Source organism: Motacilla alba, chromosome 2 (assembly GCF_015832195.1).
Source record: "Motacilla alba alba isolate MOTALB_02 chromosome 2, Motacilla_alba_V1.0_pri, whole genome shotgun sequence".
NCBI lineage: Eukaryota > Metazoa > Chordata > Aves > Passeriformes > Motacillidae > Motacilla > Motacilla alba.
This window is the reverse complement of record NC_052017.1, coordinates 78,108,210-78,125,394: the sequence shown is the minus strand read 5'-3', so window position 1 is coordinate 78,125,394 and position 17,185 is coordinate 78,108,210. Positions and strand designations below refer to the sequence as shown.

The 17,185-nt window shown below is 39.5% G+C and overlaps 1 protein-coding gene across 1 annotated transcript in view; it reads right to left on the bottom strand.

Annotated features, from left to right (window-relative positions):
• The window catches only part of ANKH (ANKH inorganic pyrophosphate transport regulator), a 103,257-nt gene that overhangs the window by 8,385 nt on the left and 77,687 nt on the right, over nt 1-17,185 (bottom strand). The window contains exons 9-10 of the mRNA XM_038130093.1: nt 1,330-1,459; nt 567-690 (exon numbers count right to left, since the gene is read on the bottom strand). Of these exons, the coding sequence (XP_037986021.1) occupies nt 567-690; nt 1,330-1,459 (254 nt within the window). The remainder of the gene's footprint in view (nt 1-566; nt 691-1,329; nt 1,460-17,185) is intronic.

Sequence of the window (17,185 nt, the reverse complement as noted above, 5' to 3'; positions counted from 1 at the left end):
AGAAAGCAGTCATTGTTGTGTGAGACTGCATGGTTCATAATTACATTTTCACTGGCATATATAACCAATCTGATGATAGAAATATTTTCTTCAAAGACACAATACACTGCCTAAGAGAATAACTGGTATTTTAAGGGACTCGTTTGTTTTTAATGGCCACACTGTTTAGTAAAAGAAGCTGAATCAAATTATGGACTAAGAATTTAGAGTCTTTTACAGAGTGCGGTAGAACAGATTATTAAAGTTATAAATAAGATATTGTTCCATTAGCTTTCTTAACAGTGAGTTTAATAACATGGAAATAAATTCCCCTTAGGACACGTTTTTGCCTCTTTGATATTTGTGTATTTTTTCCAAAGGGACATCACAATTGTGCCTGTTTAGAGCAGTCACGCTTGTAAATTTGTAAATGTTTCTTTTCCAGATAGTGATAATATTTAGGCTTTGTATCATGGTTGGTTTTTGGAGAAAATGTTCCGAGCTATGCAAATTCAGTTATCGAGTGACAGGGAAGAGGAATGAAGAGGAAAGCAAATCCAGGGGTTCTGTGAGGAATAATGATTTACCCTAAGTAAGGCAGCACGATGAGACTGGTGATGAGGACAATAATCCGCAGCACTGAGCTGGGTGCCAACACAAATGTCTTCTTCAGAGTCATCAGCCAACCGGTCAAGTGTGCTCTGACAGTCACTGTTCATAAACAGGGGAGAAAAAGAGGCAAGAATAGTAAAAAAATAAAGTCAGTCATTTCATATGCAGCTTTTTCACGCAGAGAGCACTGTTCAGAAATAACCACTGCAAAACTTCCTGCTGGTACCTTTGCACCCTACTAGAAAGGAAGTAGATCTTATGTTCAAATTGCTCTAATATACTGATTTGGGAAAGTGAAGAAATAAAAAAATCAGTTATGGACAGCACTTGTTACTAAAAGCTGTTCTCTTAAAACCAATTTTTTAGTCAGTCCATTCTGTTTTCTTCATTAAAAAAACCCCAAACTATCCCATTCCTTTAAGAGAAATTCTACCAAGGAAAAATTTCCATCTGGCTCTTGTGTGGCACATGGTGTAACAGGTACAAAAAGGGTATTTACATATACTTATTACTGTATTTGTAGTTTGCCTTTGTTATGAAACTGTCTTGTCATATAAGCAGAAAAGACTAAAAGATGTTGCATTTAATTACAGAGCTAGACATCTGAAACATTTTGATTATTGTTGTCCAGCTTGTCTTGCTCTTTGATAGAAGTATTAACTTTTTATTCTAGAATGCTTATGCTCTGAAGGAGCCACCAAGGTTACAGAACTTTTATTTTCCTTTTGTTTTTTTTACCTGGAAGTGGAAAAAAGGAGAAGATGCGCAAAGGAACGACACACAGCTCTGCGAAAGCGAAGTCTACTCCAATTATGTCAACTAAAATCTTCTCTGACACGTTTGGCGTCCAAAACATCACAAAACAGAGCTAGAAAGAGCAAAATATAAAAATCTTTATATTTCAGAAGGGAAGCACAGGAAAAGGTAGGCCCTCCCGGACTAAAATATTTGTTTACTTATGAGTAGATAAGTCTACTTATGGTAAATATACATACTATATATTTATATTTAGCTTGCATTTGAATACACATGTACATAAGAGAGATACCTTAACTTCAGAAACAATTCCTACTCTTAATTTTCCTCACATACTAAGTGTGATGCATAGAGAAAGAATTTTATGGTTTCTGCAAGTGGTTGTACTTGAATCGTCTATTGTTATTCAAACAGTAAAATCCCAGATTTTTACAGCACTTGATCTGGTTAAAACAGTTGTACTTCTAAACAGATTATCAAATTTTTCAGTAACTAAAGATTTGAATTCCTCCAGGACCCAGAGATCTGACCAGAAGCTAAGACTAGGGGTTTAAATTTGCTGTTGAAAAGAGTACTGTTGGTATGCAGTAAGTCTGATAGCAAGGCAAAGGTGTTCAGCACTGTCCTGTAGACATGGTGCTCTCAGGCTACAAATCCTCTAAGTTTTGTTATTTTCATTAAAGAGTGTGCTGTTTAGTCCATACAGGAAAGGAAGATTTCCATGAAAAACCCATGGCAATTGGTACAGTGGTAGTACATGCTGTTTAAGTTTTTGGTCAGTCCTGATGTTTCCATCTGAGCTGAAGGGGCTGCTGGCAGCTGCCGGGCTGGCTTCAGTTCCAGGCACTCACTGAAGAACAGTCCTGACAGTCCTTAGAGGACTTTCCCTATAAGGAAGTGTACCTTCAGGTATAACTACTTTATTATTTAATTTGATTTGGTGATTTTAAAAATTACTTCTCATTGTTATTCTTGTAACAATGTTCTTGTAACAATTATTCTTGTTATTCTTATATTGTTATTTATTGCAAAGTGAATATTAAGGAAGTAAGCTGACTGAATGGTGCAAAACTGGGGACCTTAAATGCTCTGGCATTCCTCTTGTCAGGTTACAAATCTGTGTACCCTGTAAATTATGCACATTGGCTGTACAACAGAGTCTGTAAGACTATAACCATTCTGTTATAATTTAGCCTACCACCTAGTATCATAGCAGCTTGCTCTTTTCTTTTAATCCAGTTGTCACACCCCTACACGTTCAGATGACTTTTCAAACTAGTCTCTGAAGTCCTACCACCTCTAAGACAGCTGGGATTTCATTCTCATTCTTTGGTAGGGTGTCAGAAATTGTCCTTTCTGTTTAGCTTCCAAGCACCCAGACTGCAGAAGCTTCCCAAGGACTGTTACCGAGCGTCCTGTGGGAGGTCCTGTGTTCTGACTCTGTAGTGAACAAAACATTTCACATTCCTGCATAAAGTCCATCTTCAGTTTTCTTCTCCACTTCTTAGGGTAGGAGCTACTATTTTTTTTTTGGTTACAATTGCATGTTTGACTAATCTGATGCTGTCTTGCGGTGTATCTCCATCACCTCTAAAGAGTACAGTAAATGGAGGAAGGTAAGAGCAGAAGACAAAAGAACTGAGCACTTCTTGTGCCAATCTACTTGTATAGGGTATGATTGAAGCAGAAGGGACAATCTAGAGCAGAGGAGGTTGTGTGCTTGAGAATTCAGTTATTAAAAAGTAACTGTACAACAACGGAGTGAATTTTTTCATTGCTGGAGATACCCTTAGGCAGACTGCAGTCACTTGCACTCTCACTGCAAATCACCCATAAAGCAGTCATACAGGGAATATTTTGTTCAATATTTTGTTCAATTTTGTTCAAATATTTCTTTAAAGCCCAATAAATAAAGATACAAAGATGCCCACTCTTCATTTATAATTTGCTGTTTTCATGAAAGCAAGGACTGCTTGCACTGCACAATGCCATTTAGTGTCCTAATGAGCAGTAGAGTTGCTGCTGCCGCCAGATTCCACACGTGTATGCTAACAGCAGAGCCTGCCCAGCAAAAGGCAAACAGAGCAGTTTTTCCCTCTTCAAGAGCCACTTGAAAGTGCTGGATATGGTTAGACAGGCAAGCAAATGAGTGACCAAAGGTACTGTACTCAATTCTGCTCTCTAAAGGTTTCATTCTGGCCCTAATAAGAACAAAGTCAATCTCCACCCTGCTCTCACTGGAGTAAGGTCAGTTTGCCAGTCAGGGAGAATGACTCACACCCAGGTGGTGTGTGGTCATTCCTCCTCAGCTGTTGAAAACTGCAGTCTTCCCCACCCCTGATCAGCAGAGAGCTGTGCTGGTAAATGGCTTCAAAGAGCACTTATACAGCAGCTGGTGGGTAAAGACTGCTAAGCTCAGGAATAAGCAGTTTGAGGAGGTGAGGCATGGCAGCAGAAGGACCTTCTATTTTTGTCTCAGCGTGCTTCCATCTTTTTGGTTGCAGTACTGATAACTAGTTTCATTTTGCTAAGAGAGCCCTCTCTATCATCTTATGAGATGATATTCTCAATGCCCAGAAGGAACAAAGCATCAGGAAAATAAATTAATGCTTTGCATCATTCAAGCCCTCTGCAATTTAAATCCTAGAGTGCTTGTAACTTTACTGTTTCAAAGACAAAATATAGTGGAAAAAACCCAGGCTGTACTTCAGGCAAAGAATAACACTAAACATGCAAAGCAGGAAGGTATTTCAGCTGCTGATTTTGTTACAGATGGTGTGTTCTGAAAATAGGATGAAGTCAGCTTTTTGTGATTCTGAGTGGTCTTCAGGATGTTTGCCATTACCTTGGTAAAAGGTGATGCCTGACAGAAGACTGGAGAAGATGGTAACAGTAGTCCAGGAAAATGTGGCAGAGACAATTAGAGATTGGCTCTACTGGAATACACAGTGCTAACTTCCTGTGACTCAGACCAGGAAACATTTTAGGAAGTACATTTACCAATAGGATGTTTCCTATCTTTCTCCTAATTTAACACTGTTTTCTCCCCCTACTTGCATTTCTATGCACGTCTGCAAGGTTAAATATAGAATAAATGGCTGGGTTAGGGTTACAGCTCTACCTTCATTTAATCTAATCAAGAGATGAAGACTAAACAGTGAAAGCTTCTGCAGAGACAAGCAATGTGCATGCAGAGTGGCACTGCAGCTTCAGGCTGCAATTGCAGTTGGCTGTTGAGTGTTGTACCAGGCAACTCTGCTGAGGCCAAAGCATTTCAGTGTTTTGGGAGTAAGGAATTTTCTTGTAGAATTATAGCAACAGAGCTTATTTGATTTTCTGATGCCTTATGGTATGAGTGCAGCATGATATTAAAGGATAGTTTTGTTAAAGACTTTGATCATTTAACTGGAACTTCAACTGACCAGTGATGAGTACTTTAAAAATACAGGAAGAAACGAAGGTGTAAATAGCAAAAAGGAATGTTACAGAGAATAAGCAGTTCTGCATAAAGACAGTAGTATGTATTATCAATTATAGTATCAACAACAGTTACCTAAGCATTTCTGAAGATGTTTTAGTAATTTCAATTGATCTGAGTTTTGCTATTTTGCCCTCAATCATTCTATACTAGTAACATTTGAAAAACTTGACTAAATATGTCAACCACTCACAGCACCATAAGGAAACTAGTGCAGCTGTACTAGCTCACATCAAAGCTCCAGCTAGATTAGTACTATCTCTCTGCTAAAGGTCACTGGGAGATGCCGAGGGGAAGGGCATAAAAAGCAGAGCAAGTCTAGTGTAAGAGATGCCTTTCCCAGTCTGCATGGGACTTATGACTTCAGGAGTTTAGTAATCCTGGTGCACCTCCATCCCATGCAGGTTATGCTGTCTTACCTAATATTAGTGATTATTTTTTCAATACAGTTGTGCATTAAAATAGAAAATACTCTCACTTATGGCTTAGACATTGCCCTCAAGGAGGTATGCCTAAGTTTTATGTGGAACCTAGCTATCTTCAGCTAACAAATTCCATGTCTAAGCATATTCAAAAGTCAAAATTAAAAACTTCTGCTGCCACCAAGGAAAAGAGAATGCACCAAATCTTTTTTTTTTCAATAGGGAAAGTACAGAACTGCTAGTGTTCAGTTCAATTTCTCTTTATTCTCTTAAGTACAATTATAGCATTTGACTTGCACAATCGATTGTGATGAAAGATTGTGCATGAGATTTTGTTTCAAAGGCTGCATGTGTGAGTCTGAATGCTTCTAGTTCTTGATAAATAACAGTCTTTTCATAGGCCTTGCATCTCCTGGAAGCTATTTCCGTTTATTCTGGTTGCTGACAGGGATTACTAAACCTCAGAGACTCACTACATAATGCATTATAATACATTATGCTAACAAAGGCTATTGTCATGTGTATAGCAAGCTGCAGGGTGCCAGATGATTTGCTTTTCAGCACTTGTAGAAAATTGCCTATTTTTTGAGACATTCATTGATAAATATAAAGCACAAAATAGTATCCCAGTGAGCTATGAACAACAGTACAACTTTTCTAGACTTCGTGCAGTCTTCAGTAAGAAGAAACACTGGCAGATGACAGAGACATGGTATGGCTCTGTGTTCCTCAGAAAGAAATTAAGGAATCCAAAATGGATGTTTTTAAAAATAGGTTAGACATATGCCAACCTGGAATGAGTCTGGAATAACAGATTTTATTGTAGAAGATGGTTAACCTGGTAAAGGTTATTCTGTAATGAAATGCAGTTCCTATTTTTCTCCTGCAAAAAACCTCTCAGCAGATGTTTCATATCATTTGTTGGACCTGATATATTTGCAGAAGTATGGCTATCCAAGTGAAGTGTTTTACCCTAAAGATATTGTTCTGTGTATGTATTGAGGATTGTAGCTTAATTTAACCCATGTCTTGTTCATTTGTTTTTACCATTTATGCTACATGGAGCCCAGTGACGGCAGAGAAAACCTGCTTTGAAAATTATTATACATCTGAGCTTTGGTTTGCACCTTGGGTCTTTGGGATAGTATCAGCTAAGTTTAGAACTTTTACTACTATGGAGGAATATAAATCACATGAACTGCCTTTTGAACTGCGCAATAAACAAATCAAAGGTAGCCTGATTCTTATGTGGTTGGATCTCCTGATTTGCCAAATGTCTCCATAGTCTCCCTCTTTCTGACATAAACAGAACTTCCATAATTCTGTTTCCTTTCAGAGCTTGTATCGCACAAGATGAGCTGACTTCACAGATACATTTTTGAAGTCCAGATAATATTTTGTTCTAACTAGCATCTGTGTCAAATGCTGGATTTCTTTTCTTTGTTCAATAATCTATTGTGTAAGATGTTGGAAAAAAAAAAAAGTTATTTGTTAGTTCTAAATAGCATTTTTACGGCTACTTCAAATCCATACCTTCATTACCTTGAAAATTTAGTTCTTGAAATGACTACATAATACCTTTTACTGAATACTGAGCTTTTCAGTCAAAGTCTTACTCTATCATCTTATTGTTAAAAGAAACTGCACTACTGTATTTTTTATGAAGAGTAAAAGTAACAACAGTTTGTAACTGTTAACTGCTTACTAGTACTGAAAAAACAGAATAGTTAATAGTTACTCCCCTATTCAGATTCCCCTTAGGGTGTGCTTCCGTATTGAATGGAGGTGTGGCACAGAAGACAAAGTCCTAATACCTCCTGAAGCTACCATGTACCTCTCAGGTAGTTGAAAATACAGAAAGAATTCAATAGGGTTCTTATGAAGGAAGGCAATGCAGCTACTCATTGATTTACACGAAGAAGGGCTTTTGTGTTTTATTGTGGGCCAGGAAATCATAAAGTCTAGGTTTTATCACGAAAGCATTATTGCCTATTGATGGGAAATTGTATCTAATTTACCATGAAAATAATCAAGTAAAAACCTTGTTGTCTTTAAAGACTTAAGAGGTTTTTTTTTTTTTTTCAGTTAGGTTGGTAGTTGTTTTATTTTCTTTTTTTGAAGCACAGTTCTATAAACAATCACAAAGTTTTTGGAATCTGTGGAGTAATTACTGGGTTTCACACAACGCTAGAGGCCAGCATCACTGCCTGCCTGCAGAAGCTTGCTGCATACCATGTCCTGGTCCTTGCCAGAATGAGCCTGCAGACTCGTGCTGTCTTTGCTTTGTCTCCTGTCAGACAGCAGTCTTTGCAGAGCCACACCTGCAGTTTTGAGGAATTTTTGATACACAGTGAACAACCTATATTCATCATCCTGAACTGTTTGAGACTCTGAGGCCTTAAGTCACGGACCACAGAATATTCTGAGCTGTAAGGGACCCACAAGGATTATCAAGTCCAACTCTTCAGTGAATGGCCCACACAGGGATTGATCCCACAACCTTAGTGTTATCGGCAGCATGCTCCAACCAATGGAGCAAATCTCAGGGTCAAGGTTGCTGCAGTCTAATGCTCTGTTGAGACACATTATGATGTGTCTTCATGTGCCATGTAACTCAGAAGAGGTCAGAAATTGGGTCCTGGAGTGGGAAATGCAAAGTTTTCAGGAACAGACTGTCCAAAGCCCCAGGGAACTTGTTCTGACTTCACAGCAGACACTGCTCTGCACAAAGGCTGGATCTGATGAACTCCTGAGGCCTTTCCAACCTGAACAATGGTGGGGTCCCATGAAACAAAAAGCCCTGGATCTGTGAGCAGTAAAAATGTCAGACTGCAGTCACATCTGAAACTGATTTATGATAATGCTGATGACTTGAATCACAAGGACATTCTCTGACAATGATGATCCCTCAGGCACATGCAAGTCAGTATAGATTTCTGTGCACTTTGTGTTCTGTGCAGGGGGTGTAAAGCTGCAATCAGTCTTCATAAAATTTGTCAAGTGGCAGGGGAACCAGAGCCTGCTTGTTGGAACACTCCCTAACTTTATATCTCCTCCTGATATAATTGTTTTATACATATCTAAATTTCCCCCCGACTTCCCCAGCTTTCCAGAGTGACAGAGCACTATGTTCTTTAGAAATAAAGGCATTTCCAGCAGCTGCACAATTCACTGATGCTCTGATAGCATTAACACAATGCCACATCTGCTTTCTCCCCAGCTGCTGCTGAAAGTACTTAGATGGTATTTTCCTGGCTGGGTTGGGTCACTGAATTGTTTAAGGTAGTCATTATATTTTCCCAATGAATTATGCTGCCTAATTTTTTTAACTGAAAGAAGTATATTTTACTTCACTTCTAAAAAGCCTCAATAAACGAAAGATGTCAGATTTCTGGTCTCTTTTTGAAAACTGTCCATCTCCCAACTTAGTAACTTTCTTCTGTCCCAAGTTTTCTGCACCCCTTGCTGCTCTTCCTACTGTGAACATGGAGTTTGAGCAGAAACATTGCTGCAGGGACAATTTTTGACACTTCCTTTTCTGCCTGCTCCAGCCACTCATGCAAAACAGACCCTTTGTGTGAAACCTGAACAATCATGAAGGAGACATTAATCTCCACCTCACTGGAGCAAACAAAGAAACTTTGTTCCAGGACAAAGGCTCAATGCAGTACCATGGATAGGACAAGGCCCTTGGGAGGATTTCATAAAGTCTGCCTCTGGTGGCCCAGCATCTTCCTGTGAAGGCAGGAATGCTTCCATTTGTGTCTGAAACAATTTTTACTGAAATGGGAACTAAACCTGACCTTGAAAAGGTGAAAAGCTTCTTGAGCAACTCTCTGCCAATATGCCCTTTTCCAATTGTTATTCTTTGTCAATATGCCCTTTTCCAATTGTTATTTTTTGTGCCAGCAGCCTGAAGATTAAAAAAACACCCTTGGAGTTAAGAGATGGGCAAAATCAAGTAAGTCAAAACAAATTGCTCCACTGGATGAGTAGATGAGTTTTTATTATTCTAAAAGCTTGTCCTTGACCTTCATATGTTCTACAACAGTAAAGTCAAAATAAAACAGATTAAGTCTTAAAAGCTAATGCTGCTTTTTTAAAGTATGGATATTCTTGATAAGACTTGTGAGATCTTTTTAATACAATAAGGCTATAATGAGACCATTGGTGAAATAAGATTTGAGAGAGTTGGGGAAGTTTGGAGAGTTGTCTGTGCTTTTTATGTTCTTTCTTTGTATACTCACAAGAGATAAGGGCACTGAACTCTGTCATCCAGGGAATTTCAAATACCGGCATGGTCAGCAGCTGGGGCTGTGTCCCCTGAGAATGACCAGATTCTTGCTGTGACATTTATTCCTGTGGATTTTACTGTCTCTCAGTCCAAATTTGCCATGACTTTAGTAAAGCCGGGTTGTAACCTTTGATAATAAAGCAATGCAGAGATGCAAAACAAAGACAGCCAATAAAAGAATAAAAGATAAGAAAAAATGAACACAAATCCAGTGTCCTCTGCAATGGCTCCAGCTTCTGACACAGAATGTCACAGGTAGATATGGTGGCAACAAAACATAGTTCCTAAATACATTTCATAGAATCACACAATATTCTTAGTTGGCAGGGGCTCACAAGGATCATTGAGTCCAGTGCTGAAGTGAATGACCCATACAGGGATTGATCCCACAACCCTGGCATTGTTAGCACTCTGACCAACTCAGCTAGTCTCATTTTCTTCCATTTATCTTTAAACTCAGGAGGAAGAACTACAGAGAAGACTAAATAAAACTATACAGGACTTCAGTTCTGAGAAAAATACAGTTTGTACTGTTCCTTAAAGAGTTGTTAGCTATGACTAAGCTCTTCTTTGTTATAAAAAGGTTTTCCTGAAAGTAAGCAACAAATACCAGGAATGGAGATACACTGCAGTAGCTACTCTGAGGTCTTCAGGGGTAATTGATTATTCTCACAAGCAGAAAAGTAGATATTCAGGAAAGATTCCAGTTCAGGAGAACTGTAAGCATGACCTTAGACAGGGAAGGATCCACCACTGCTTCAACCTGGATGAACTGGACAATATACTATAAAATCTGACTGCTGTAAACTATGTGGAAGGGGAATGAGGATTGGCAGTATTAATCTGCAATTTGACATTGTGGGATGACTCTAAAAAAACCAATTATAACTAAAACTCTAAAATTCTGCAGTCAGACTTCCTAAAAAAAAGTCCCCCCTCCAAAAAAAAAAAAATCATATAACCTTGGTGAACCTTAAAAGACAGCAAAAGCTCACCCTAGTTAATGAAGTAACACAAGCTACTTTAAGAGAGTTGGCTCTTACATAACCTTCCATTTATAAATTCTAGTGCAGCGGTTGGTAACTGACCTTCTGGAACTACAGCACCACAAAACACAGTGCCAAAAACATTTGTGCTTTGTCAAAACACAAGCATTTCAAAAATGGAAAAGCATTATTGGCATCAGAAATTTTCTGCTCCAGAATTAAAATTTGTGATTTCTACAAAGTAACTTAGTTTGTGCAATGTTTTGGGTGCATGAACACCGATAAATCCACAGATTTCCTTGTTCACATGAAAGAAATCATCGTGATCCTTTTTTTCATGGTGTGGCACAGCTGTTTCTTCTGGTAAGGCAGAAATGCTTACAGCAGCCAAATCCTCAAGACAGAACAGATCAATCAGGTTTCTAACTGGACACCACATTGCATTCCCCATTTTCAGGGAAGATGATTAGTATCTGAAATGCCAAATAACTTAAACACATGGCTTGTCATCTTCAGACCATGATGCTATTCCCTGGGTCATGAGTCAAAAATTTGTGAAAAAATGAGGCTTTGTGAACTTCAGTTCCTTTTGTACCTACTCATTCAGCTGCTGCTCTGCACCATCAATGCACAGAGACTACATCTTTAGCTCTCTCTTTAGTATTAAATATGCTCATATTTCACCACACACCTCTCCAGTACCACCCCTTTTCTGAATTCAGACTTTGGTCTTCGTGGGCCATCTTCAGAATGCCTGCTGTCATTTCCATAAGAGTTGAGATGGGGAGTTGAGGAGGTTTTAGCATGGCATGCAGGTAAGATGTAAAACACAGAGAAGAAGGGTGAAATTAAGGATCTCAGAAATCCCCACATTGTTCAGATTTTAGCTTGTGAACTAAGAACCAGTATTTGCAGCCTGGAATGTTTATAGCTACCAAAACTATCCAAGTTGCAATTTCTGGGTGATTTTTTTCTGGTAGCATCCTCTCAATACACTGAGGAAATACATGGCACTAGTCAAAAGGAAACAGAAACAGTTTTTTTTTTTTTTTCTTGCTCCCTTTTTCAGCATCTGAATCACTTGAAAGCATGGGGATGAGGCAGCAGGTACTTGGCTAAAGGGCTTGTGGGAGTGTAACATGAATAAAGGAATAAAAGCCCCAACAGTTTCTTGCATGGGTCAGAATTGCAAATCACTTTGCTCCTCTCTAGGCTGATCCTTACCAAACTTCATCAAATGAACCCTTCTCCCCTGTTTGCTTAAATACACACAGCCGAGGGGATAAATTCAGGTATTCCTACATTTTCTTGCTACCTGACAGTCTAATACAGATTTCACAGGAGTAACGGTAACTGACCTTATTTTCATTTGGAAAGGAGAAAAACACTATCCACATTTTTGTGAAAACATGTTCACATGTACTGCTTGTGGCAAACTCTTATTTTAAAACACTCCTTTGCATACCCCCTGGCTACAGTGAAGCTGCCCAAGGCATCTAAAAATTAATCTCAGGTCGGCCCTGAATGCAATTTTCTGTCTCTTGGCTTTCCAGGTATCTCATCTCCTAAGTTGGAAAGAAAGCGAAGTGTATGATACTCCTCTAGCTACTGCAGCTCAGGAAGTGCATTCATGGTGGCTAAACGCCATGGGACTCCTGGCACCCAGTGGGAGCTGTGCACTGCAGGGATCTCCATACAGTTATTTCATGCTATGGATACTCCTACCTTCAAAAGATTTCAGTGAAATGGGAACATGTTCCTTGGCATTTTTCAACATGCAAGCCTAAATCCTGTTATCCTGAGTGCAAACTAAAGGTACCTACTAGGCCAGCAGTCAGGCTTGCTGCAGAGATGCAATGAATTCTTTAACTTTTCTCCTTTAACTTCTGTCAAGAGCTGCTTTCTTTATTATTTAGCAGACAGCATAGTTAAAAACATCAAATACATCACTCTAATGCACGTAAGAACTTCACACAGGATAGTTTATCAGGTGGAAAATGAACTTATTTTTAAGTGCAGAAAGGGATTTGAAATGGTATATTTATTACACTGCAGACTGAATATTTGAGAGCAAATGGGCCTATGAAAACTGTAGAGTCTTTGGTGTCCCTCACAGGAAAAATCAGCTGCCAGACTTAAGGCTGGGAAATATGATTTGCTGAGTTTAACTGGAAATTGAACTACTATTGAGTATGGAGTGTTTGCACAGCATCAGGGAATAAGTCAATAAGGCAATGCTATTGCAATAATACACTGAATTGGTATGAATATTCTCCCTTTATTCATTCTGACTCCAGTATTATCTGCCAGTGCTACAATTCACTGGCTGGTGGAGCCTTGCTGATAAACTGGACAGAAGAGTCCAGTACCTACTTGGCAGCTCCTAGACTGGCATAACCAAATCCCAAGCAGAGAGCAAAAGCTCTGGCATCTCAAGTTGTCTTTTAAACAGACAAGGCTCTTCAGCCTGGAGAAAACACAGCTGCTACTCTTCCACAGTGTTTGACTCTTGCTCTAACAGAATTAAGCAGGAAGCAGCAACTACTGAGTCTTGTCTTCTGTGCTTCTCATTTTTTCATATGGGAATTTTCCCTGTTACACTGGCTTCCTTGTTCTTGATCATGGTTTTCTTATCTCCTAGGTGCTTGATGATTATTGTCAGAACATAACCAAGCAGATGATGACTGAGAATTAGGAAAATGATGGGATGGCTTGCAGTAAACTCTTGTCAAATGGAACAAAAACTTTCCTCCTCCCCTCTTCAAGCTGAAACTGATCCCATCACAGGGATCCAGCAAGAGAAACCCTGTGACTCTGGACCTCACCCTGCTGTTTTCAGATGGAGATGGTGTCCCTCTATTGAATCTTGCAAGTCTATGGTTCCCAGCATCTGTCCCTCTTTTTTTGCTCATGGTAGGGGGGAAATAAAAGATACACAAGCAAACAGGTTAAATGCTGCAACTTAAACCTTCTGATGGTTATAATATAATATGATATAAACCCCCTCACTTAGAATGATACTGATTATGATGACAGGCTTATCAGGTACATACATTATATATTAATCTATGAGATGAATATAACTGCCAAGTGACGGTAGTTTATGCTGCTGTGCTACAAGATATAATCACTGGAGACCTGACAAAATGTCTGTGTGCTGCTCTTCCTGAGGGACTGATAACTGCCAGCAAATGAAAGAAACGACACTTGCCAGTAGTAACTCCTCAAACTACATTTGCTCATCAGCATGAGTCCTTAGAAATCAGTAATTTTTAATCCTCTGTCAAAAGAACAAGTTATGAATCCAAATACTACACTCTATTTACAAAAAAAATAATCTAGCTTTTTATTTATAGAATCTAGGAGATTACCTAACAAATAAAATGGAAATAATTTTTGCTAGTATTAGAAAGTTATTTTAAAGTTATCATTATACTCCTCAATTATGAACAACATAATTGAGGAGTCAATAAACCAACCCTGACTGTAAAGTAGGTGACATTTTGACATGCATTGACACACACACACACTCAACTCTCAGGGTTAAGCATATAAGCCAGTAAACTGACCAGCTGTCTGCTCCTAAGTAAATTACATTTAAACTTTCACTGAGATTTAAATCTAATGCAGGTGACCTGGAATTTGAATTTGGTTACCACAACACAATGCACATTAATCTGTTCAGATTAAGTGCCTGAACCTTCACTTTTGTTGAAACTTAATGGTGATAGTTATTTTTCTTTATTGCTTAAAGTTTTCACTAGCATGTTTGTAATAAATAAATATGAAATTTATAAATATTGCATAAATCACACACATACATACGAGTGTAAATGTGAACACTTTCTCTTCACTCTATCTTTTATCTTTATTCTTTTGGAATAGAAAGGAATGAAAAACCACAGGGCAAAACAGAACATGTGGATTTTGTTTCTTAAGCAGTGTTTACTAATTAAATATAAAACAGTATGCTATACAATTAGCTTCTTCCCTTAATCAGTCTGTTTATTCATGAAAACTGCTACCTTCCCCAATTGTCCATAACCATATGTTCATTTAAAAAAAAGCGAAGCGGGATTGAAATTCCTTTTAAATAGCTGGAAAGAGCTTCAAGCTGTTTCCAATAGAACACGTTAAAACTTAGAGGTACTGTGCAGCTCCCCTGCTGTACATTAGCTTGGTGACAGATGGATGAACATGGTGTGGTGCACACAGCATGTCACCCTGGCACCTTGAGCCTGTCTTATTGGGAAGGGAAAATCTGTAGTAATCCACAGAACACTAGAGAATATGAAGATAACTGGCCATGTGGCTTGCTAACACTTCAGCTAACATGAACCATGTAGCAACAGGAGCTGGTGTTTGGAACTGTATCCCAAAAAACACTGTAGCCTGTCCCAGCTGAGGCTGCTGGGAGACAAAGCTGAACCAAATTGCAGTTCTTGAACTACTTCTGTAAGAACTGATTGCTCCTTCCCTGCTGTAAATGAACAAGTAAGTGCAGACTATTCAGGGTCACTTCCAGGGCCAGTGAGCTAGGGAGCTTTCACAGTGCTCTCTGAGAAGCTGTTTGCTCTGACCAGCACCCTGTAGGATCCCCATGCAGGGACCTGCTGCCAGCCACGCTGAGCTGGCTGTGCTTTTACCCCAGCGGCAGCTACTTAAAGGAGGGTGCTCAGACCTCGCATTAACGAAGACATGACTTGCCTTCCAGCATGATTCTGAGACGTGAATGCCACTACTGCCAGTCCCCTGAGCGAGCTGACTGTCCCACTTTCCCAGTGCTGCCTGCACAATCGATGGCTGCCTCTGAGCCCAGGGCACACGGCCTCACACGCGGACATGTGAGAGGGCATGGCTGTGGCCACACAAGCGAGGCTGCAGTCCTCACAAAGGAGGCCTCTCTTACTTTTGTACAGCAGCACTAACAACTGATGTCAAATCAGCCTGGAAAGCCTTGCAGTTCGGAGGCAGATGACCAACCACTAATCACGTGGCTGCCAGCAGCTAACATTAGCCAGGGAAAAGGATCTTAACTGACTGCAACTTCTGTGTCATCACAGAAGACTTAAAAAAAGAGCTCAGCTGAGAAATGGGAAGAAAATGGGGGGAAAAAAAAGAGAGAGAGAAAGGTAATTTGGCAGTATCTGTGCCCCATCACAGGCTGCCTTGGAAAAATCCCTAAATTTTTCACTGTGGTATCCAAACTCAGAGACACTATCAGTATTCTAAGAAAACCCCTTGCTAAAGCACAGCCTGTTTGCTATTATTCCCCTGTGTATGGCAGGGTTCCTTTCAGTAGTTTGCTCCTCACAGAGCCTGCCCCTCTATGCACAGCTCATATGTGAGGAAGTGCTCTCCCCTGACAGCAAACCTTTGCTGCAGTGGAGAAATACAGTAAATTAGCACCCAGACAAATTATTTTGATTTCTGCAGTGTACTGAGGCTGACACATCCCACAACCAAAGGGATGTGAGCTACAGATGTACCACTTTTCTCTTAAGTCTGTGTCTTCCCTTAGTTTACAAATGTGCAGCAACCTCAGGGCTGATCAGCAGGGCCATCTAAACAGCATTGAACCAAAATGTTTAGTTCTTCAACAGCCTGATCTGCAATGGCAGCAGCACTGGCATTTGGAGCAGTATCTCTGCTTATATATGGAAGAAGCATTTTTTCCCGAAGCACCTAATGGCATTGAAGTAACAGATAATGGCAAACAGCATTATGGACACCCTTTAAACTGCATGTAAATTACCAAGGATGACTTACTTTTTAAAATTAGAATGATCCTTTATTTGTATGGAAAAAATTCTACAGCTGAGTCCCATCCCGCTGCTACACAGATTTCACACTCAGTTGCACAGTCACAAAACATGGCTTTGGAAGGAATCCCCACTTACAACAAAAACCACATCAACGTGACTAATCACAACAGCTGTCTTACCTATCAGGAGTTTAATGGCTTCTACTTAAAGCCTTTAAATAAAACAGCTTGTCTACACATTTTTCACTGAGCAATACAACTAATTCCCACTTTTTTAAGAAGCAGCTTTAATACCCTAACTTCAAACCCTACCTTCAAAGCCATGAGACAGCACTTATGATGTTCCTTCACAGAACACATGTGCATGTTGCAAAGTTAGCCTGGAAAGGCTCAGGTGTAGCCTTTTAGATACCATGAGGATTTAAACAAACCATGAAGTTATGTTTCTTAACAAAACTATGCCTTTTTTTCTACTCTGACCTAATACTGTCACTACCAACAACAGTGACAAGGTGTTTCTGATGCAGTATAGGACTGCAGTACTTCTTGTGCAGACATGACTGGTCTGTGGAAGGAGGTAGGACATTTTTTTCCAGTTCTATTGAAATAGTATATCTTTGATGATTGGAAGTTTCCAAAGGTTTTACATAGGGAAGGTACTTCCCCCCTGCAGGGCTGCTGCTTCACTGTTATTTTTTCGAGTGGTTAATGGACTTCCTTTATCTTTATATCTTCTGGAATCTTTCTACAGATCATACATGGGAAAATACCTTTACATGACATGTCTGACTACTGGATTTATTTTGTCTTATCAGTCTGGGAGCCCTTCCCTCTGACCTGAAAGAACAAGGTGGTACCAATGGTGATGCCGCTAGTCTGACTGGCATTTGTTGA